Genomic DNA, 24,775 nt, shown 5'->3' with positions numbered 1-24,775 from the left:
CTGTAAGGTTGTATTTCCCAGTTACATCCTAGCACCACACACAAACAGTGACCTGTGGAATTATTAGGCAGTGCTGGAGGGTCCCCTCCCTTTGCCCAGTATCACCTGGTAGGGAAACATACTCACCTAAGCTGACGATCTCCCATAGCAACACACCATAGGACCATCTGCAGGAGGGAAGAATGCAAAAACCTTTAATCAGCAAATAGGTTGGCCACTCCACTTCCTGCCCCCAAAGGTCAGGGTGATCCATCCTTTCTCAAACAGAGAAATGTAAAATGTCTGCTTCCTGGAATGTGGCCCTGCACACAGTGTGGGCTCCTTGTAGGCCAATGGAAGGGTATAACAGGGAAATGGGCTCACTTTGCCAAAACCCTTAAATTACTTTAAGTAGGAAATGCAAAGTAGTACTGTGAAAAACGAGGAAAATTCTAAGCCAGTTGGGTCTGAGTCAAATCCCCTCTCTGCCACCTAATACTCCTATGACCCAGGCCAAACTACTGAACATTTGGTAGCCTCTTAGTGAGTGTGTGTGTGTGTGTGTGTATATATATGTATGTGTGTGTATATATGTATGTGTGTGTATATATGTATGTATGTGTATATATATATATATATGAAATATTTTAACTAAAGTTTTATTCTATACAACTATGAAATACAGATTTTTACCCTTTTGTTATTGCAGATTGTCTAGAGACTGCATTACTGTGTGGCTGGAGGAGAAAAAATATATATAACAATGCTGAGGGGGCAGATCTACAACAGAGATGGAAAACAGTCACCCAACAGTCACCCAAGACTCAGCACTCGGGGCGAATTGACCAAGTGAAACCCAGTCCTTTATCTCAAAGGCCCCTCGTGCAAACACAACTGAGGGCTGGTAAATGAATATTTCATTTAATTTATTTGTTTATTTATTTTTGACATTAGTTCACAACTATTGCTAATTGTTGTACCCAACAGATAGAAAGGATTTTTTTTTAAAGGAGCCAATTGCCCTCTGAGGAAAGGATAAAGACCACCTCAGCTCCTGGGAAATGTGGCCATGTCTTTGCTCACTTCTTCAAGGTGCAAGAGGTACACTTTCCAGAGTTAGATGACCAGCAGTGAGAGAATTCTGTCTCTGCAATTGTGCGGATCAGAATATCTTAGCATATTTTTATGAAAGTGGGGAGACCAATCACTGCTTCAGAATTATGCAGAGATAATATATGAAAGGGACCTTGCAAGTGAGGATATAGTAGCTGCCAGTCCCCAATGTAGGCATAAGCAAAACCTCTGAAACAAGTCACCCTCTGGGCCTCAGCTTTTTCTTCTGAAAATGGGGTGCAAGACGAGATGGTCCAGTCTCAATCCCAATCCTTTTGACCACTGCCAGCCTAAGACTTGTCACTGCAGGCAGACATGGCCCTACTATGCCACCACCTGTGCTCACCAGCAACTATTCTGGGCTGTGTCCTCAGAGCTAGGTCCAGGAAGGGGAGTCAGAGGCAGGATCATATGCCCTTCCTCTAGAGATCACAAGGACACAACTTGAAGCAAAGGAGCCCCCAAACCTGCTGTCAGTGATTTTACACTCTGGAAACTGTTCTGTGGCTTCATTTATTCTATATTTTCTCCACAGAAGTATAGGATATTCCTGCTTCTCTTTTAAGCCTGTTAGATGTTGATTTTTTCTTGGGGGGAAAAAATCCCTTAGCAATAAGAAGATTACTCACACATCACTGTTGGTTGTGTACACGCTGTAATTTAGGGACTCGATTGCCATCCAGCGCACTGGGAGCCTTCCCTGTAGAGAAGAAAGGGAGAGGTCACTCAGACAGGGCAGGGACCCTTCAGAAGTTCTGTGCTGGGCCTGTGTCTTACTCAAGGCCCATAGAGAACCCTGTGTGGTGCTCAGCAGACCTAAGGCACGGCAGACTCAGGAATCTTTGCTTTATGAATATCCCAGCCACAAGCATGTTTTCAAATTCAAAAATGTGCAAATAGTGCTTCACTTACCTCAGAGGGCCCCTGTAACAACTGTACATGAATTTGTGGATATGCACATTGACACATATTTGACCATTTACCTTGTGGTTTTCAAGACCATCCAGTGACTTGAAGAGGCAACAGGTGTAGAAACTGAGAATTGGAATGTGGGAAAGGGTAAAGGGAACACTGGGGTGGGGTGGAAGACCATGCTTGGAGGCCATGAAGGATTGCATTTTCCAGAGGAGGAGACACCTGAGCCCTATTCTTTAAGATGTATAGGCATCATCCAATATATGAGGAGGAAAGAGCATTTCAGGTCTCGGGGAACAGGATGCACATGTATCAACAGAGGCTGAGATAATTTCTAGCCAGTGCAATTTACATTGTGTTTGGAAATGAGACAAAGACACACACTCACCCTTTGGGTGCCTGGCCCTCACTCCAGTTACTCCCATTTTTTTGGCTCATTGAGTCTCCATAGGCAAAATGAGATGTGCACTAGACATTGTGAAGCTTGGTTTCAGACTTTTTTTTTCCATTTCCTCAAATTCTATATGATTTGTAGCTCTTTTCCCATCCACCCACCCCAGGAATCATATGATTTGCCACTGACAGATCATCTCTCACTTCCAGAGTTTTGTCCAAACTTTATCAGCTGCACTTCAGCTACATTAGCCGGTAGCAGGGCAAACCCAGGAGTACTAGAGCATGTTTCTCAGCACTGCCCAGCAGGCATGCTCCCAGGCCACTCATCCATGCAACCACCCCACCCCCATCCCAAGGATGATTCCTCAATGTGCCGTCTTCTCCCAGTTCCACGTGGAGTGACAATTTTCAGAAGCATACATATATGATTATAAATCCCAAAAGGTACTTCTGTACTTTTATATTCAAACATCAAAGTGTCCTTTCCCACATCTACACCTTTAATATTCTCATACTCACACCCTCAATCACTCTGCATCCACCTCACCCTGTCTCCCACCTGTTACTCCAGCTCTCTTCCCTGACATGGCTAAGGATGGAAGGTAAAGCCCACTCTGACTGTGTCTTAGGACTCACTTACTTCCAGCCTGCTGACTCTTCTAACCTCACAACTCCCAGTTACCAAGTTCCATGTGCACTTTTTGTTTTTCTTTTTACTCCAGCTGGATCTGTCCCTATAGTTACCACCTTGGTTCAGGCCACCATCATCCACCACCTCATGACAGCTGCTTGTTCACTGACCTCTGTGCCTAACTGACCTCACTCTAATAGTCTGTCCTCCACACAGGACATTTAAACAGCAACTCTAACCACATGGTTCTTTTCCTTAAAATTTCTTAATATCCCTGTCCCAAGTTTCCAAATGCTTAGCTGGAATTCAGAGACCCTGTAACCCTGCTCCTGTTTCAGCAGTACTCTCCAGCTTTGTTGAATTACTGGATTTCTAAAGGTCTCTTGGGCTCTCCTTTCACTCTGTACTTTTTGTATATGTGTACCTCCAGCTCAGCTGACTCATTTTCATATCCAGTATCTATTCGACATTTACTGTTAAACTCAGGTTTTGACCTCCTCCAGGAAGCCCTCTCTGACTGCCCTCAGTCTTGGTTCAGTGCACTTCTCCAGCCCCCACGGCATGTGTGATTTCCTCACCCTTAGCATTCATCGACTACTAAAATTGCTAGTTGTGTGTCTATGTGTGAGCTCTCCAAAAGTGGAGTCTGTCTCTAATATATGTTACCCCCAAACCTAGCATAAAGCATGAGACATCATGGTACTAAATAAATCAATGATGAGGGATGATGGTAAAATTTTAAATCACTTAGTACAGGAGTTTGTGGCAACACTTTTTATAGTAGAATACTCTAAGAGGATTTAACAAAAGCCCAAACTAATGCAGGACCACTGGTATCAAAAGTATCTAGATGGTAGGACTCAACATCTGTACTTTTTTAAAGCTCCTCAGATAATTCCAAGGTGCAGTGAAAGTTGGAACCCAAATTTAAAAATTGGACCAGAGTTTAGCTATTGTGAATTACACTGCTATAAACATTGATACGACTGTATCCCTGTAGTATGCTGTTTTTAAGTCCTTTGGGTATAGACCAAGGAGAGGGACAGCTGGGTCAAATGGTGGTTCCATTCCCAATTTTCCAAGAAATCTCCACACTGCTTTCCATATTGGCTGCACCAATTTGCAGTCCCACCAGCAGTGTATGAGTGTGCCTTTTCCCCCACATCCTCCCCAACACTTATTGTTGTTTGTCTTCATTATAGCTGCCATTCTGACTGGAGTGAGATGAAATCTTAGAGTAGTTTTGATTTGCATTTCTCTAATTGCTAGTGATGATGAACATTTTTTATATATTTATTGATTTACTGTATATGAATGGATAAAAAATGTGGCATATAGACACAATGGAATATTACTCAGAAATAAAAGAGAATAAAATCATGACATTTGTAGGTAAATGGATGAAGTTAGAGAAGATAATGCTAAGTTAAGTCAGCCAATCCCAAAAAACCAAATGCCAAATGTTTTCTCTGATATAGGAGGCTGATTCATGGTGGGGTAGGTAGGGGGAGCATGGGAGGAATAGATGAACTCTAGATAGGGCAGAGGCGAATGGAGGGGGCATGGGGTTAGAAATGATTGTGGAATATGATGGACATGATTATCCACAGAACATCTATGAAGACATGAATTGGTGTGCATATACTTTGTATATGACCAGAGCTATGAAAAATTATGCTCTATATGTGTAATAAGAATTGTAATCCATTCAGCTGTCATATACAAATAAAAAAAATTAGACCAGAGAAGATAGGCACTCTGCCCTCTAGTGGTGCCTTACTGCACTGCACCATCCTTGCAAAGAGCTTATACCTCTCTACTCTTTTCTCCTTTCTTTTCCCCTTCTTTTTTCCCCTTGCCCAGTCCCATGCTGCCACTGAACACAATACTCTTCTCTTATGAAACAGAGTTGGTCCCTGATCATTCTCTGCCCCTCTCAGCATCCCTAAGCTCTCCAAGAAATCCTTGTCCTTTATGAAACTCCAAGCAAACAAGGGTTAGTCTTAGGAATCTGAGAGCATCCAAACATGTAGTCTATGGAGCAACCATCACTGGACTTGTATAAACCCCTCCATTCCCTCATTCGGGATGCCACAACCCCCAAATGCCAGAGTGAAGCAGCAAGTAATTCTGTGAAGGAGATAGGAGTTGGGAGGGCTAGACTGTCCAGTGATGGGGCCTGCTTTCTTTACAGAGGAACACCTGCATTGAGTGGGTCAGTCTGCATAGCCCTGGAAAGAAAGGACTGTCTGGAAGTCAGCCCTCAGTGGGGTGTCTGTGGCTTCTGAAAGTGCTGGTAATAAGACTGCAGGGCCATGGGTAGGGCCAGCGGGACCCCATTTCAAGCCCTCATCAAAAAAAAAAAAAGATCCAAAATGATTATGTTCACTAGCTTTCGACTATATAAAAATAGGTATACTGTGGAAAGAATAACCCCAAAATAAAAAGCTGTCAAGGTAGTGAATTATGGGTGCCTTCCTTAAAAAAAATGCTTCAAGTATTGTTTCTTGTTTATCTTGTTAGTACCCAAAATAAATACATTAAGAAAAAAGGAAACCTGGATATGAGGATAAATGCAGGACTCAAGCCTGGCTAAGAGGTAATTTGGTGCCTACCAAGAAAAAAGACCTTCTATTTCACTTGACGACTGGAGCAATATCAGGGAAACTGAGCCTAAGTAATTTTTCTGACCTAGAAAAGAGACAGCCATAAAGAATAAAAAGGGCTGGAATGTAGCTCAGTGGTAGAGCACCCCTGGGTTTAATCTCCAGTATCACACACAAAAAAAAATTACAAATTTCCTACAGGGTCTCTTTATGATTTAGGAACCCATTAAATATATTTCCTTGATTTGGGAGAAGTTAGTTTTTGTTTCTCTGAGATATTTGCTGTTCATGAAGAGATTGTCAGAGCTCCTCAGAGAGTTGAGACAAAGACATTGAAGGTCCTAGACTGAATACAGACAAGACAACCTGCCTGAATCACAAGGTCTGAATGTTCAATTACATAGTCACATGAGACAGTGTGTCCATCATTGACCATATGGAGACCGTATCATCTTAGGAACCAAAACTTGAGAGATTGCTTGCTGGGCCAGGCAACATTTGCCAAGATACAGTCCTATTTCAGTCACCACAGAGCACTGGAGTTCTAAGAGAAGTGCCATGAGGAGAAGGAGGGTCCTTGGGAAGTATGTTGGTTATCAGCGTCTATCCTGAACTCACCATCGTCTTTTTCACATATACTTCTTGACCTCGGGACAATCCAAAATCTGCTATTTTGGCTACGTAGTTTTCACCTACTAAAATGTTCCTGGCAGCCAGATCTCTGTGGATAAACTGAAACAAACAAACAAAAAGCATGTATTTTCAGCATAATACTTGCTTTTCCACTAACTTATGTTAACACAAAGCCCTGGGGGCCAGTTTAAGAAACAGAGAAGAAATAATAATATGAAAAGAGATTTTTAAAAAGTCACCAGAATACAGTTCCCTTAAAGTACTTCTCCAAAAGTCTCAGATAGTATATTGTGCCAAATGACCCTACCACATCCTGGGAGAAGCATTTCAGAAAAAAAAAAAAAAAAAAAGTACAGGTCATTAAAAGTTCTAGTTACAATGTAGTGCCCTTTGCTATTGTGCATTATTTAGAGGCAAACCAAAATAAGATTTAAGGATTCTCACCAAATACATATTATGAAATGTACTAGATAAATAACTGTCATTATTGGGCATTGAATTGTATACTAAAAGATGGGATATTAACAAAATAAAATTAGGGAGACTGTAAGAAGGGATTGAAAGGTTGACAGAAAAATCATGCAAAACACGAAAGCCCTGACTCCAGAAGGAAAGATGCCCAGAGCAGGGTCCTCAGAGCAAACCTGCTTTTGGCTCAAGTAGTCCATGCCCCGGGCCACGTCTGCAGCAAAATGAAGCAGCTGCTGGGAAGACAGCGTGGAAGCGGTGCTGTTGGCGATGGCGAATGCAGGGTCTGTCTCCAGCACGCGGCTCTTGCGCAGAAAGTCCAGGAGGTTTCCGTGGGGGGCGTACTCGATGGCCAGGTACAAGTAGCCTGTGGGGAAAGGACCAGGGCATTGCTGCATCATCAGCTGAACAGCTGTGAAATTTGGGAGATGTACTATGGGCCTTGGCAACTGCTTACAAACTCCCTTCTGTCTAATGGAAACACGATGGCATTTCCCCCCAAATGGATAGAGCTTGAGAATGTCTTGCTCAGCGAAATCAGCCATCCCCAACACTAAAGGCAGAATGTTTCCTCTGATAGGCGGATGCTAATTCACATTGGGGGTGGGGGGGGGGCGGCTAGAGAGAATAGAGTTACTTTGGATTAGGCAGAAGGGAGTGGTGGGGTAAGGGGGTCAGGAGGATAGTAGACAGTACATAGGATAATAGAATGAATCAGACATGTGCATATATGACCACATGACTGGTGTGATTCTACATCATGAACAACCAGAAGAATGAGAACTTATACCCCATTTATGTATGATATGTCAAAATGCATTCTACTGTCACGTATAACTAATTGGAACAAATGTAAAATAAAGGGTTAAACAAACAAACACACAAAAGAAACACATCCAGTGCTACCAAGCTACTAATGCTGGGGACATGAGGGACTATAAGTGGCTTCCTCCTACAGTACTCTAAGCCGGCAGCCAGAACTCATGGCATTTCTCTCCCCGACTCTCCTCTCCATTCCTACCAATGTGAACTAATGTACCACCCAGAAGTGCTTTCACCCACTGGGGAATATGAGTAGAATGAACTCAAAGCATCCTTTTCCACATCAAGAATAGCCAATCCCTAAAAAACAAATGCCAAACGTCTTCTTTGATATAAGGAGAGTAACTAAGAACAGAGTAGGGTCGAAGAGCAGGAGAAGAAGATTAACATTAAACAGGGATGAGAGGTGGGAGGGAAAGGGAGAGAGAAGGGAAAATGCATGGAAATGGAAGGAGACCATCAGAGTTATACAAAAGTACATACAAGAGGAAGTGAGGGGAAGGGGAAAAATAATATAAGGGGGACAAACGAATGTCAGTAGAGGGAGCAGAGAGAGAAGAGGGGAGGGGAGGGGAGGGGAGGGGAGGGAGGGAGGGGAGGGGAGGGGAGGGGGGATAGTAGAGGATAGGAAAGGCAGCAGAATACAACAGACACTAGTATGGCAATATGTAAATCAATGGATGTGTAACTGATGTGATTCTGCAATCTGTATATGGGGTAAAAATGGGAGCTCATAACCCACTTGAATCAAATTGTGAAATATGATATATCAAGAACTATGTAATGTTTTGAACAACCCACAATAAAAAATTAAAAAAAAAAAGAAAGAAAAAAAAAAAGATAGTTGAGGGTTAGTAAATGAATTCATTAGCTATAAACGCTATAAATGCTTAATTTCACCATTATTCACCATAATATTCTTCTTTATTCTACAGGTTAATAGATAATTTAACTTTTTGAAATGTTATCTGCATGTCTAATTTGTTTCTGCATTTAATCTAGTATGAAATTACTTTTAAAAGCAAAGCTTGAGGGCTGGGATTGTAGCTCAGCAGTAAAGCGCTCACCTAGCATGTGTGAGGCACTGTGTTCGATCCTCAGCTCCATATAAAAAATAAATAAATAAAATAAAGCTTTGTATCCAACTAAAACAAACATTTTTAAAAAAACTTTATAGTTATATATATTATATTATATTATATATATTATACATATTGGGTTCATCCTGAAAAAATATATGCATGGAATTTGGTTTCAGTTCATGATCCCCCTTTTCCCTCCTGTTCTCTCTCCACTACTGATTCTCCTTCCTCTCCTCCACTAGACTTTTTTTGCTTATCTGTTTATTTATATTTGATAGGTTTTTTTCTACTATGCATAAAAGTGAACTTGCCTGTAGTAATTTACATATGTACATAACATTATTTTTAAGAATTCATTCTACATTGCCTCCCCTTACCCATCTTTCCACTCTGCCTCTCAATCTCCTTCTACACTACTGATGTTCCTTTTTCTTTTTTTTTTTTTTTACAGCTTTTATATTATTGAACTTTATGTACAAAATCATTTCAAATAAACATTTAATGTAAAAACAAAAAACAAAAAAAGAATATTCTCTTCAAGTCACCTTTAATTATTCGTAAAGAACTTATTATGTGTCAGGTATGTTATTCCAGCCTGTCTCTAGCTTTCCTTAAGGTTATTAAAAACGATTAGATACTCACAGTGGAAGGACCCACGCATTCTCCCCTGCCTTCTACTCATTCAAAACCCTAAGTCACCATTTTGCTGATTTAGGCCACTGGCCAGCAGAATATTGTTTCAAAATTTGTATGTTGCATAAAGAAACCAGAAAACCCAACTAGGAAAAATAAAACAATAGTTCCTAGAAAAAATTATGGTCCATAATCTAAATTTTAATTCCAAGGGTTTCCCATCCCCCCTCCTTTTTTTGCTTTGATAAAATTTTTGCTCTTTAAAGCCAGTGAAATCTAAAGCAATTTTGCTGGTGTATTTTTTATAAGGAGGTTTTATTTTGATAAACAATTTTAAATGTCAAATGAATATGAACTTCAAAACTATTCTAAGAAATCAAAATTCTGACAAAAAAAGAAATCTTCTAAATTTGAATTCTGTTGTATTATCAGGAAAGATAGAATTAAATTCTGGTATGAATATGCTTTCTCACATCTTTAGTGAATTATAAATTTTAGGAGCCAAAGAATTATGTGCTAATATGATGATAGAGCAAAATTTTAAGACACATATTTTTTTCTCAGTTGTTGATGTGATTTTCTTTTTAACTCACTGCAATCCCACACTGATTATTGTTTTCAGGAAGTCACTCAAAAATAAATGTTATTACTTCATTATGTAACTAAGGGACATGATCTGGCTTCCAGAATTACACCCTTATTGGATCATAAAATGATATACTGTTGAAAGTACTAATATTTTTAGTTTAATAAATTGAGGAAATAGAAGTAGTCACTTTTCTATTGTTGGTGTTTGTGCTGCAAAGCCAACAAGAGGTTGTCAAGTTTATAAATCACTGCATGGAGCTTTTCTGTGGAAGTAAACTTTTCCATGAGGAAATCAGTTTAAGCATAAATTCAGAATTACAAACCTATGCAGCATGCAGGGGTGAACTCAGATTTTTATTGTAATCTACTCATCCATAGCTCATCACACATCACAATAGCAAATACTCAATAAATATTTGAGTTCACAATGTAAGTTTGAAAGTGTTATGCAGAATAGTTGTAAAGCTCCAATCTAATTGAACATGAACACCCTTTGGATACAAAGAATATCATATATAAGCTGCTTATTATCATTATTATTGTCATTATTTAATCTAAGTATCACCAATGCTTTCATATTACACTACATTATTGGTATTCACGGTGTTAACATTCAGATTACCAATTTTCTTGGGTTCTAAGAACAATGAAAAAACAGACAAGAAGAACCTGTGCATGGCACTCTTTCAGCTGGTGACGGTACCCTACTCCCCACTAGTAGTAATAGTAGTTGAGAACACCCCTAGGTTTGTGAGGATGGGGCTGGTAAGAGCTGTGGAAAACTTTGGACAGTAATAGACCACTGCAGAGGCCAAATGATCCAGCCTCAGCACCTCTCCACAAAAGATGGCAAACTAGCCTAGAATTGGGATTGGCAGGTGCAGTTAACCTCACATTCTATGTTTTTCAGCTATAGCCACCACATGTATTCCCTTCTTGACCTTGTGTCTGATTGTCTGTTATCACCTAGCAACCTGGAAGTCTTCAGTGTACAATTTCTAGTTTCAGTGTGAACTCAGTATATGAGTAAGATCCAGATCCATAAGAAGAGGAGATGGTCAAGAATCTGGATGGTCAAGAATCTTCCAGCCCAATTAAACCTGTGATTGCTCCAAAGCACAATGATTAAAAATATATATACCTCAAGAGGAACCACCACCAATTTAAGAGTCAGAAGGAGAAGGAGAAGAAAAAGAAACAGTTGTGGTTGAAATTGAAGAAGAGCTTGAACTTGATGTTGGTTGCCTGGAAAAGGACTGTAGGTGAGGGTAGAAATGACCCCTGATGTGAAAGAGAAGATTCCACCTCTCCTAGAGAGTGTTAAATTTCTGGAAACAGATGATGTACAATCATAAGTCAAAAAGAAGACAAGCTGAAGTCCTACATGTTGTTGTTGTATCGAAAATTTGACTTGTCAAATTTTCTTAATAAAGCTTTACAATTAAAAAAAAAAGATGGCAAACCATGGCTCAATCCATTAATAGGACTAGAATTCAATTGAAACTGCAACTTAATAGGTAACCTTCTTAAGATTATTATTTTTCTTAGTTTCAGTGTGGAATGTGCCTATTTACAAAAAAAAAAAAAAAAAAAAAAAAAAGATAGCCTGGCAGGAAAAACAAGAAAAAAGCACCTTACCTCGATGTTCACATGCTCCCAAGAGATTGATGATGTTTGGATGATGTCCAAGTTTACAAAGCACCTCTAGTTCTCCCGCAAAGTCCCTGTGGTCATCTTTGGAGGCATATTCTGGGAAGGAAGTCAAGGGTTGTGATCCTTCTTCACTGAACCTTTTCAGATGTAACTGTCTCCTCTTGCTCCCCAGGACCTTCAGGTGCACTCAGTCACCATCAGGTCTGGAAAACTGTACCCACAAAGAGATGCTCTAAAGTAGAGCTTCTCAGCCTCAGCCGAGGACTGACAATTTTCTGCCATTAGGGGCTGTCCTGTGCATTGCAGGATGTTTATCAGCACCCAGACCTCCACCCCCTAGATTCCAGTAGCCCAACCAAAAATGTACAAGACATTGCCAAATGGCACTCAGGGGAAAAAATTGCACCTGAATAAGAACCACCACTCTATAAAGTTTTCTTGATTAACTCTCAAATACTCAATGAAATAACTCAGTAGAGGTTGAGCTGACCCAATGTTTAGATTTTAGCTCTTCCAGCTAAATCTGCCTTCTAGAGACAAAAAGCTAAGGAAGAGAACCATTTTTGGTGAAACATCACCAACAATGCACTTGCTTTACTTTAATAATTTTAACTTTTTAACAAACCAGTCTTGCTAAACAAATCAAATCCCAATGACATTTTATAGGCATTCCTGTAGTCACGAAACTGAGTTGCATTTTTTTTTTCTATTCTTTTTGCCCTGTCTTTTCAACACACGTTGGCCAGAGGGAAAACCACCAGCATGGTTGGTGTATGAACTGACCCATCAGACTTGAGTGTAGGACAGGGTGCTATTATTACTGATTTTGGAAAAATTACATGGTAGGGGACGGGGAGAATGCAGGTGGCTGTCTGCATGGTTGAATGTGCTGAGAAATTGCAGTGACGTTTTAGGTGGGCTAGTGATACCTATAAAACTGACAAGAAATTTCAAGTCCAATGCCCTGTTCACAGCCACAGGAGCCTCACTGTGGCTCTGGCCCAGAGAGTCAATGTCTTAGGAAAATTTTGCTCTTGCTTCAGTAACCACCCTTGGATGCATTGCTCCTGCTGCCTCATTAAGCTATTTTACCTCTTCATATGGGTATAAGATGGAAAATCAGGCTTGGGTCATATCCCAGTACAAACTGACTTCATGTGATTCTGCACCCTGTCTCCTCTCACCATTTACACAAATTCTCCATGACTAAAGTAACAGAACAGAAGAAAAATTTCTGGCTATTAAGGTTGTTTTTTTTGTTGTTGTTGTTTTTTTTGTGTGTGTGTTTGTATTTTTAAAAGAAATACATTACTATCTCTAAGCATAGGTAATGTTTTGTTTCTTGATGTGGTCTTCTTAACAATGCAGAAAGCAGATAATTTAAGAAGCTCTAGAATTAATTCTCATCTTGGGTTCTATATTGCAGTCTAAAAGAAGGAAAGCCCTCAGTGACCTTAGAGAGTCCCCAACATAGAACTGCACAACACCACAGTTAATCACATTTTCTGCTCTAAGGGACCATTTTTTGGACACACAGGCTGTAAAATCAATAGGCAGCTCCACAGTTAAGTCCTGCAGAAACTGCCACTTCACACAGAAGGCAGCTGTGCTGCCAGTAAGCCAGACATTCTGCTTCCTCAATACTTATTATCCCATCTTATTAAACAGGTAGGTACAAACAGTCTTGAGCTGGATGCTGTTAGAAAGGATTTAGTTCTTATGGCTTTAGATCAGTGCTTTTTACACTTGAGTATGCAGAAGAACTTGGTGGAAGTGAAGGGGTGGTTACTGGAGATTGAATCCAGGGGCCCTTTCTACCTCTGAGCTGCATCCCCAACCCTTTTTGTTTTTTACTTTGACACAGTTTCCCAGATTGGCTTCCACCTTGCAATCCTCCTGCTTCAGCCTCCTAAATCACTGAGATTACTAGCATGTACCACCATGCCTTGCTGTAAGAACTACTGAGTAAGCCTGTTTAGAACAGAGTCTCATATTCATTCAAAAAACTTGAATGAATTGGGTATGGGAAGGTCAAGTGGATGCATTTCTAACAATGTCTCCTGCTGGGAGCCATTAGCCAAGTAGGTATGACAATTTCCTTGCCAGCGTACCCCATGTTGCAGTGACATTGAATGTAGGTGACCTTGCTCAAGGACCAAGGCGGATTAGGGTGTTCCCGGTTTAAGATAATCAGGTTTAGGGCGTTCCAGGTTTAGGTTCCAGGTTTAAGGTTTAAGATTATTCCTGCTGGGAATAGGGCGTATCCTGCTGCCTGAGTTCCCCTTGAGTTCTCACGGGATTCAGACAGTATTTTTGGGGAGACAGAAGCCCAGTGGAGGTGGATTTGGGCAGAGAACGTGGATTTCCCCAGAACGTGATTGTAGACGGCTGGTGTGATTTTGGGAATAAAGAGTTGCTGTTTGAATCTACAAGCTGTGTGGTGGCTCGTGATTGTGTGCCCAGCCAGACTGCGGCAGTCTCCAGACATTTTGGTACAGAAAACCCATGGAGATTGTTATTCAAAAAAGTATAGTTTCCAAATGTAATGCACTCCACTATTGTCATGTATGTAAGAAATAAAAAAAAAAAAGTATAGTCACCAAATAGGATCAGCATCATTTAGGAATTATGAGATCCAAATTCTTTGTCCCTGCCCCAGATGCAGCCCAACAATTTTGGGGGGTTTTGTTTTGTTTTGTTTGTATTTTTCTTTGTTTTTGCAGTAGTTGGGATTGAACCCAGGGGCACGTTACTACTGAGCTGCATCTTCAACCTTTTTTATTTTTTAATTTGAGATTAGGGTGTTGCTAAGTTGCTAAGGCTAGACTTGAACTTGGAATCCTCCTGCCCTTGTCCCCTGAGTTGCTAAAATGATAGCCATGTGCCACTTCAATTGGCTCATCAGAGTGATTTTAAATAAACCTTCTAGGTGATTCTGATGCATGCTCAATTTTGAAACCAATCCATTATGATAAATAATGACGTGCCCCAAAATTTAGCAGAATATGACAGAGAATCAGTGTTTCCAAATTCCCAGGAATCATGACACTGGTGTTGAATGACTCCCACCTTCACATCTGCCTCCTGATACTATCACAGGCTGCATCTCAAAGGAAGCATCATCTTCAGCTGCACACTGCAGGCACAGCTGACAGGCCAATTTTTGGTTCAAAAATATGTAAGGGCATAGCGGAAAAACTTCAACAGGAAATCAAGTTGTCTCCCCACCCTGCTGAAATGCTGACTATCTGTGTAACCACTGACCTTTCATTCTCTTGATGGCAGCGTCCATCCGTAACCCATCCTTCTTGATGCGCGCCTTAAGGACCTGGCCAAAGTTGCCCTCCCCAATCACGTCTTGAAATTTGATGTCATTCCAGTCAAGCACTGGATAAATTGTGGGATCCGGGTTGTTTTTGGCCTTCCTGTTCAGGGCCAGAGTTCCTGAGTTGAACTGCACAGCTGGTTCTTCCCGCTGGAAAAATATTTTTTTTAAATTGTTTTTGTACTATTCTAAGGTGAATGCCTTCTGATTTGTATCCACACCATGTGAAAAAAGAAACAGTATATCTAGTTCTAGAATGGAAGTGGAAACTGGTTTCATCTCACAGGCCACTCTGAAGAAGCCACTACGTGGGTTTAAGTCTGGGCCTCAGTGGAAAAGCATGTCAATTAGCCATGCCCTCAAAAGCCAAGAAAGGACAGAATAGCTATGCATGCCATGGGTTGGTCATTCCCAATTTGGTCACACTTGAATTTTCTACTCTGCCATGAGTGTTCAGTTCTGGTGTGGAAAATAACCTGGGAATCCTATATGGAACAGGCACTGAATATGAGAGCCCTCCTAGCATCATCTTGGTCCTGGTCTATTCTTGGCACTCTCATTCTCTCTTATCCAAAAGTTTAGAGTCTCTAAAGCCTCAGGACAGATAATGGTTACAGCAAAACCCAGCATGGTCTCTTATTCTCTTGAATCCAAATGGCTCCTGACAGTATCCTAACAAAGCACTGATATCATGACAAGCTGCAGAACTCCAACCCCCTTGGTCTTTTCTTTCCAGTGACAGCCAGAGTTGAGCCAGCTCTGGCATGCAGTCAGACAGTGCAGTTCCCCTGACCTCCATGGAGGGGAACCTTGGGGACTCTGGCTCATAAAGGAATACCTCATTTCAAACATGGCATTATACTTGTTTTATGTACAGAACTGATAAAGTCAGATACCAAGTAATTTTACCCAGCTTGAAATCATAAACTAGAGAAATGTCTAGGTTTTAATATACCAATAAATAAATAAAAGACTCACGTGGAATGGCTATTGGTAAAGCATGACCTGGCAGATCTTTGCTATAGGTCAAAATTCCTAGATAAATAACAAGGCAGCACCAGGTGCTACAAACCGAGTGCAGGCTGAGTGTTCACAGGAATGGGAGGCATGCATACATGTATGATTCTTATAAATGTGAGGGATGATGGGATTGAGGGATATGTTAGAAGAGGGAATGGGAACTAAGAATAGGAACATGTGGGGAGACCTGTCTAGGACAATACATCATTTCCTGTCACACTGAGTAAGGTCTGGTTACGCTCATGTCCTTCCTTACCCAGAATGTTCAACTCATCCTACTGCAAAATTGTTCCCTCAAGTAACTTATCACTAGGACAACCAGTCCTCTCATTTTGGGAAGGAATGGAGAGCAGCTCTGTTTCAGGCCTAGCTTCCTGCATAATTAAGAGTGCCTGCTTTACTCTCAAAATTATTCTGGTTTGAACAAGAAATAGTCATGCTACATATATCCATTTGATAATGGAAGCCAAAGAGAACATAAGACTTGCCTATGGGAATTGTTTACTTTGCAAGTAAGGTCTCCTGTTCCACATCGTTAAAGTGAAGGTCCTGTCTACATGTGGAATTGCACTTATTAGCTAAGAAGAAGATGAGACACTACCACGTTTTGGAAGGCTTGGGCCATTCTCCTTTGAACATTTGCCTTCTTCAGCTGCAACATGATCAGAAAGGCCAACAGCACCGTCAGGCAGGTCATTCCAGCGGAGCCAAGGATGGCTATCAGCAGCATCTTCCCTCCGCCCAAGTCTGCTGGGGCTGTGCAGGAGAAGAGAAGTGAAGCAGATGGGTTAGATAGGTAGACAGATGGGCCAAGACTGTCTGTGGGAGAAGACACCATGTAATAGGAGTGAAGCAGCCCTAGTTCTGCCACTGAACCACTGTGACCTTGGGCTGATCATTTATTTTCTGGAATTTAGTGAAGATAAGTCTGACCCCCAAGGTTGTTACCTTTTATTTAAAGTGTGCTTCTAAAATAGCAATATGCTAATCATTATCTATTTGTTCAACTTTTAATTCCAAACAGAGTCACAAGTAGATGAACAATATTGAATAATAGTGAGAATGACTGACCAGATGGATGATCTCAAGAGAGTGCCTCAATCTCCCCACCCAGAATGCTTTAATGTTCTGTGATGCTAAGAGCTGAGTGTATAAGTTGTTTAGTTTTCTTCTTTCCTTGTTTTAAAGACCTGAGAGAGAACACTGGATGATATCCAAGGGTGGGAAGGAGGGAAAGATGGTAGAAGGGAGAGAGGGATAAGATAGAAGGGGAAAAATGTAATTTAAGGCTCGAGTCAAAATAAGCTATTAAAGACTGATCTAATCCTTCTACTTCTTTCCCTTATTTAAATTTAAATGCAATTAACTCAATATATTTTATTAATAACAACACATAGATCATGATCCCAATTGAAGTATTTATCTGTGTTCATCTTCCTCTATTTCTATGTACTGTGCCTGAAAAGACATCTAGAAAGGTGAGGATATTTTTTATTGTGTTCTTGTTTTTAAATATTTTTTCTTTGTACTTTATATATAGCTTGGGTTTAGTACCAATAGACATTTTACCAAAACATAGTAATTATAAAAATGATACATTTATTAAGAATGTGATCTGAAAACTATAATTCTCTGCAATTGGCAGATGCACCATTCCTTGGACATTTCAAAATCGTTCCAGAATCAGAAATGAAAACACAGGTTCTTTTATATCTTAAGCCATAAGCAAACCTTTAAGAGAACCAGGAAATTTTTAGTTCTCTAAGACTTTCTGTAAAAAACAGATTAATCCAAATTATAAATTTGTAAAATTCATCTTTCCTTCTGAAATCCTATTATCTAGCTCCCTTACACACATTGTACACTGCAGAGGGCTAGGAGGCGCCATGTGCAGACCTGGAGGAGACCCTCAGTGGCAGGCTGGACCACGTTGGGACACTGCTACATGTGATGACATTCAATGATCACAAGCAGTGGCACAGTGTGCTAGGCACCCTGGGAGGATCTCTCTCAATCTTGAAGAGCTTACCCTCCCCAAGGCAGGGGTGAGGTTGGAGTTAGACATGAAGATCTAATAACCTGGATTAGAAGAGTAGAAGAAAACTCAGAATAGCATAGTATTATCCAAGCCAAAAGGAGAATTCATTTTGAAAAAGAACGGAAGGTAGTTCTTGGATCCTACTGAGGTGCCCAAATCAGCCTGTCTTCCATAAGCAGTTTCCTCACTCTTCTTTCACCACAGAATCAAAATTCTTTTTCCTCAGAGTATTCTTAGAATGTCAGATTGGGTATGGCACTAGGCTAATCTGTTTCAAGGTTTAATAGAATATGGACTGACGGGGTCCTTCACTTGTGCACTTTGATCTTAAGGACCTATCTAGAGATAACAAAACCTATTAGGACAAATGAATTGTGACACATGTATGGGGTAAACCCATTGAGGATTTTTTCCTAATGCGATCCACTCTACCTACCTTGAGACTCTGGGAGGGTCATCAGCTCATGGGAAAAGGACGGGTTGCTTGACCCAATGTTGTTCTCAGCAAAGATGTCCATCTGGTATGCCGTTTCAGGCTCCAGGCCCTTGAGCTGATACTGAGTGATGGTGGCATTCTTGATCTTCACATCGATGTGCTGGTCTTCATTCTTGCCCTGAACCTTGTAACGGATGATAATGGAAGAAATAGAATAGCCATCCAGTATTGTCCAAGAAACCACAGCCGAGGAATCTGTGATGTTGGAGATCTTGATGTTTTCTGGTTGAGGCGGGAGAACTGGAAATTTAAAAAAGAATTAAGATATACCACCATCTCTTAGATTATCATGCTTTTGAGAAGCAGTTCATATCACCTCACACACCATGAATGGCAAATGTGTGTTTTCTCGGATGGTAATTCCAACCCACTGGTAGTGGCACCGGACTCTGTGCAGACTGGGAAGACTGGCACAGACAGAGAAATGGCAACACACCTATCACCTACTTGTCTCCTTATACTAGATGAAGACCTCAGAAATTCTGTTACTCTACAATCTATGACAATGTTTTCTCGATGTGGGGAAGAATGAAAAGAATAGATGAGCCAATGTTTACATAGTGTTTACAAAGTACCAGACATCATCTAGATCTTTCTATGTATTAACTCATTTACTATCTTACTGTTAAATACTCAGTCACAGAGAGATTAAGTGACTCAGCCAAGGTCATACTGCTATTAAGTAGAAGTAGGATTCAATTCTGTTAATATGGCTCTGTTGTCTGTAGTCTTATCCAATGTGTCACATGGCCTCGGATTCAGATTCAGTGGGTCTGGGACCAACATCTGCATTTTAGAAGGTTCTTCAGATGAGTCTTTGCCATAAATTCATTTATGGAATAGAAGGCAAGTCTGTGTATACATAAGAAAATGTGTTAAGCTCTTAGTAGACAAAGTGCTACAGGGATTCTGGGAAAAGTAAGATCACATTCCATTCAGGACCACAGGCAGGAGAAGAGAGAGAAGATTTGAGGTTTCTAGGTTTGAATTTGACATGCACAGAATCAGTCCTGAACCTCACTGTAACTCCTTCCTAAAGGGCATAGGCTACAGGGGAAGTTAGACTGTTTAGAATGTGCCTCCACATTTAGACCTTCAGAAACACATCAGCAGGTACAGAGGTGGTGCTGATATTTTTATTCAAATTTTAGAAATGAGAAAACTGACTTCAATAACTTAAGGAACTTGTACTGGTCCCTTAATTGGCAATTAGTAGACTCAGGCTGTTTGATTCCATATACCATTGTCTTCCCATATGAAGGTTATAAGTAAATAAGAACCTTTTAGAAGTGTCCTAAGCCATGCTATTTCTATCCTAAACCCTCAGAGATTCTTCATTCTAAATTTCCTGTTTCTACCATATCAATTCCCCATGTCATGCTCTTTAGGTAACTGTGGCAATTTATGAGAATTAGATATTGGATTTTGGGCCTTTCATTCCAATTGTTATTCTCTTTGTCTCGCAGGTGATAAATTACCCAAAGCACAATTAATCAACAGTCTGTCAGAACTCCCTTATATCTAGTAGTGAGCTTTTTGGATTTTTTTTACAAAAATATAAAATAACCTTCCTTTCCACAAGAAGATTACAGAGTAATAGAAATGTGAACATTTCCAGATTTCTATGAACACATGTTTAATATTTGTGTAGTTGTACCTCAAAAAATTCAACTTCATAAACAAGTTGTCTTCTGAGCACAAATGTAATCAGTGCCCTGTTGACATCTGCTAGAAGAATTATGAATATTGATACCAACTAAAAATCATGAATTTACCTCAGACAGTTTATGTGTTTTGGGCCTGAAAGGAGTTATCCTCTGAGATAACTCAATGAACCTCTGATTTAGAGTCAGTGAACCTGGGACTAGTATCTCCATGTTACTAGGTTCCCCAAATGAGTAAAAAATGGATTATAAAATATTTTAGGAAACATTAATTAGACTTTAAGTAATTTTGAAATGTGACATAACCCCTAAAGAAACCTTCAAGACCCAGACTTGCTTTGAAGCTGTTGATTGCCAATTCAGAGACAAATTGGTAGCATGGTTTGAAAGGAAAAAGGATGATAGGAAAGGAGGGAGAAAGGACAAAAAGGGAGGAAGAAAGAAAGGATAAAAAGGGAGAGTAGGAAAAGAAAACTGAAATATGACTTAGGATACTACTTTCAGTGAGTATAATTTTTGTTTAATTCAATAAATATGATGCTGATCCTATGATCAATAGTCCATAATCCTAATGAGGGTAAAATTTATACAGAATAGTAAATTAGCATAAGATAATTTTATAAAAGAATATAGTAATTCACCATACAGTTATCAAGACACTTTACAAATATATAGTTAATTTAAACAGGCTGGAAATGATATAGTAACCAACATAGGTCAATGGAAGAGAACAGAGAGCCTAGAAGTAGAATCAAAATCAATATGAAAATTAGGGATATGATACAGAAAGTATCACAAGTCACTAGGGGAACTATTCAATATATATGGCATTGGGACACATGTGAATCAATAAGATTTTAAAAAAATATTAAAATATACTGTAATAATAATATTCCTATATGTTAAAGACCTAAATATGTAAAACACAACACAAGAACTACTAGAAAAATACAAGGAATATACTTATGGCTTGTAGCAGGGAATGATTCCAAAATACAAAAAACAGACAATCAAAAAATCCAAAATGTACAACTGTACAGGAAAATATTAACAGGCCTGAGTGCATCAAAATGTGAAGGATATACGGGGTAAAAGACATAAACACATAAGGTTAAAATAAATGATTAGAAGAGTATATTAGCAATGCATAAAACAAGATGGAATACAGATTATCTTTCCTGATTAGTAAAAATATATAATCTATAGCAAATGGACAAATTACATCCACAAGTATATTTTTTAAAAAACACACAAATGACCCATGTACATAAGAAAATGTGCTTGACCGTGTTAGTCATCAAGGAGATGAAGCTTGAAATTAATAATGGGATGTCTTTTTTGCTTTTAAGATTGGAAAAACTAAAAAGGGCTGCCAGTATTAAGTGATATAAACACAGGGGAACAGTATAGATACAGAGATGTGAATCCAGTGCCCTCAAACTCCACGACTTTGGATAATGATGATCAACACGTTCCACCATCATTAATAACCCCATGCCCTCTCCCTTTCCCTCCAACCCCTCTGCCTATCTAGAGTTCGTCTATTCCTCCCATGCTCCCCCTCCCTACCCATTATGAATCAGCCTATTTGACCCAGCTATCCCTCTCCTCGGTCTATACCCAAAAGACTTAAAAACAGCATACTACAGGGACACAGCCACATCAATATTTATAGCAGCACAATTCACAATAGCTAAACTGTGGAACCAACCTAGATGCCCTTCAATAGATGAATGGATAAAAAAAAAATGTGACAATGGAATATTACTCAGCAATAAAAGAGAATAAAATCATGGCATTTGCAGGTAAATGGATGCAGTTAGAGAAGATGATGCTAAGTGAAGTTAGCCAATCCCAAAAAAACAAATGTCAAATGTTTTCTTTGATATAAGGAGGCTGAGAACAGTCTTGAAGTGGCAGAAGCTAAGCCCCAATGTCAGTAGCTGAGTGCTATTCAAGTGTGACTAGAGAAGCATGAATGACTTACTGTCGCTGAGGGTCCACGCGATGAGATCTTCACTCCATTCCCCCTGGGCCTTGGTGTTGACTCTGGCTCGGACTATGTACTGCTCTCTGGGGTGTAAGTTGTTGAGCAGCACTGAAGTCAAGTTGCCTGGCACTTTAATATTCTGCTGATCACTTTTTATTTGCACCGACCTCCTCTCTACTTCCACATAGAAGTCATCTTCTGAGCTTGGAAATATTGGTTGCCAGGTCAAATTTAGCGTGGTCTGACTTTTTGGTAGAAGACTGAGACCTCGTGGGGGAGGGAGTCCTAGGAGAAACCAGAAAGATCATTATTTGACAGAGGTCAGAAGTGATGACGTCCCCAAGGGACATCTTGGAAGAATAACTTTGGCTTCTAGAACAATATACAACTTCACACGCCGTCAAAGAAACACAAGCTAGCAGCCATATGACACTTGTTTTGCTGCCCAAATAGCAAATCTTTAAAATAATATGTAGTTTGAGTAACTTCAATACAGGAGTATAACCCCACTGGAGAACTTGGGGGATATTTCTTTAAGAGCCTTAAAAATGACTGAAGAAATAAATCCTGAAGGAAGAAGAAAAACTATGTGCATGGAGATGTTCATTATAACATTATTCATAACAGCAAACAATTGGAAAAAACTAAATAGTCAAAACAGGGAAATTTTTGATGAATTATACTATAGCCATCAATATATTAAAATAGATAATTAAGAGGAGTGTGGAGACCTAGTAAAAATATATATAGTGCATGAGTGAAAAAAAAACTGAGTGCAACTTGGTAAAAGTCATCTAAAATTGGTAAAAGATAGGAGGGAAACTATTGAAAATAAAAACAATGGGTTTTCCTAGGTTGTAGGGTTGTGAGTATTTAGCATTTGTTACCATTTTGAGAAATACATTTTAAAGCTGTTTCAGGGATACTTCCCCTAAGCAAGGGGAATTTCAGACATTATAGCAGCTGTGATGGCAAGGTCATCCCTTTCCCTGCTCAGTTCACATCCAGGTATCAGCTATGCCAGTTCTGATGGTTCACACCTGTAGTCCCTACAACTTGGGAGGCTGAAGCAGAAGGATCTATCACAAGTTTGAGGCCAGCCTCAGCAATGTAATGAGGTCCTCACTAACTTATTGAGATCCTACCTCAAAATAAAAAGTAAAAATAGCTGGAGATGTAGCTTAGTGGCAAAGCATCCTAGAGGCCCCCCCCCCACACACACACACACAAAGTATCAGCTATGACTACACACTGCCATAATTACCCACATGAACCTCCGTGACCAAAGAGGTGGCGAATGGAAACAATATGGATTTTAAAATCAGAGAGCAGGAGCATGCCACTTTAGTTTCATGACCTGGTGCAAATTCATAGCCCTTCAAAGTTACCATGTAAAGTAACACGAAAATACTCTCTTCCAGACTTAGGAGGAATGAATGAGATAATGGATGTGAAAATGCTTTGAAGGTATTGGAGGCTCTGTTTATATTTCTTCCCTCCCATCCTGCTTCCTTCTTTCCTCTTGTGTTAATGAACAAAGGAGGAAACTACGGGTTCAGTTAATAATAGTAATCAATGTATAAATCCCAGATATAAATTCTTTTCAAAACAAGATGGGTATCCCCTCATTCGTGCATTCTCAGTGGCAATGTTACCAACCCTAGGGGACAAAAAATGGCTCTTAACAGCATAAGAAAATATTAGATTATTACAATGGTTCATAAAGGGTCATGATACACAGATGGACACTATCATGGTATTAAAATGTCTTGGGGAGAGGAGAAGCCTATTAGGACAAAAGTGTTTTTAAAAAGCTACTTATGGAGTGATTTTAAAAAAAAATGAGGTTAAGAAACACTGCTCTGACTCTTGGTTAGAGATGAGAGGAAGGGGCTGCTTTCATTGAGCTGGAAATCACACCAGCCATCCTGACTGCTCTCAGACTAGTGAGAACCAGCGACCAGGCATGCTATTGCACTTTAGCATCATGCTAAAGATGGTTCTTTGGTTCTTTCTCTAAAATCTAGGCAAATTGGGTGAGATGGTGTTCACTCCTTTTGCTAATCTCTGAAGTTTAAATTCCAAAGTCAGCCACCCAGAGTGGTAGGCAGGCTTACAATGGCAAAGTGGCCTGAAGAGATGATGTTTTGGAGAACACATTGGAGCCTCCCAAGTTTGTGTCTCACAGAGGAGACGCTGGACAAATACAGACACTTCCCTTTCCCTTGAGGAGCATGGCAGCCCTTCCCCCTGCCCTGACTGCCCTCTTTCTCCAACATGTTCAGAATATGTTTTCTTCCCTCTTCTGTTGGTCTCCCTGGCTTTCACCACCTCAATCAACACACATAAACAGTGCAACTTTCAGATGAATTAAAAACCAGCATCAGCAAAATTCAGATGGGAAAAGGAGAACCTTCAAGAACTCCCTTCCCGTCCAGCCTTGAGAAGTACTTTGAAGTATTCCAAGAGACTTCTGAATACATCCTGGTTGGAACATATTCTGAGGACTATATGGTGTGGGCCTGTGAAGGATTTATATTCTGTTCCATAAATACTGCCCATCTGAATCAAATTAGGACTTCCTTCTTCAGATTCATCAAGAGAGAACAACGATTTGCCTTTTGGCAGCACCCTGTTGACACATATGAGTTCCCTTCATTTTCAGTTACAGAGATCCCTTTCTAATGTATATACACCTTCTAGTTTTATTTATTTATTTATTT

The 24,775-nt window shown here is 40.0% G+C and overlaps 1 protein-coding gene across 4 annotated transcripts in view; it reads right to left on the bottom strand.

Moving 5' to 3' along the window:
- The window catches only part of Tek (TEK receptor tyrosine kinase), a 110,105-nt gene that overhangs the window by 4,368 nt on the left and 80,962 nt on the right, over positions 1-24,775 (bottom strand). For 2 of the 4 annotated variants that reach the window (XM_046467352.2, XM_046467350.2), the window contains 9 exons: positions 22,050-22,337; positions 18,339-18,638; positions 16,466-16,620; positions 14,784-14,994; positions 11,505-11,615; positions 6,918-7,108; positions 6,259-6,372; positions 1,722-1,792; positions 127-167 (listed from right to left, as the gene is read on the bottom strand). In XM_046467352.2, coding sequence (XP_046323308.1) covers positions 127-167; positions 1,722-1,792; positions 6,259-6,372; positions 6,918-7,108; positions 11,505-11,615; positions 14,784-14,994; positions 16,466-16,620; positions 18,339-18,638; positions 22,050-22,337 — 1,482 coding nt within the window. The remainder of the gene's footprint in view (positions 1-126; positions 168-1,721; positions 1,793-6,258; positions 6,373-6,917; positions 7,109-11,504; positions 11,616-14,783; positions 14,995-16,465; positions 16,621-18,338; positions 18,639-22,049; positions 22,338-24,775) is intronic. The other 2 variants (XM_046467353.2, XM_046467351.2) reach the window with 1 other exon arrangement.

This window comes from Marmota monax, unplaced genomic scaffold (assembly GCF_021218885.2).
Source record: "Marmota monax isolate L192 unplaced genomic scaffold, Marmota_monax_Labrador192_F-V1.1 WCK01_AAM20220418_F8-fsc00033, whole genome shotgun sequence".
Classification (NCBI taxonomy): domain Eukaryota; kingdom Metazoa; phylum Chordata; class Mammalia; order Rodentia; family Sciuridae; genus Marmota; species Marmota monax.
Note: the sequence above shows the minus strand (reverse complement) of the source record. Positions and strands in the feature narration are given on the sequence as shown.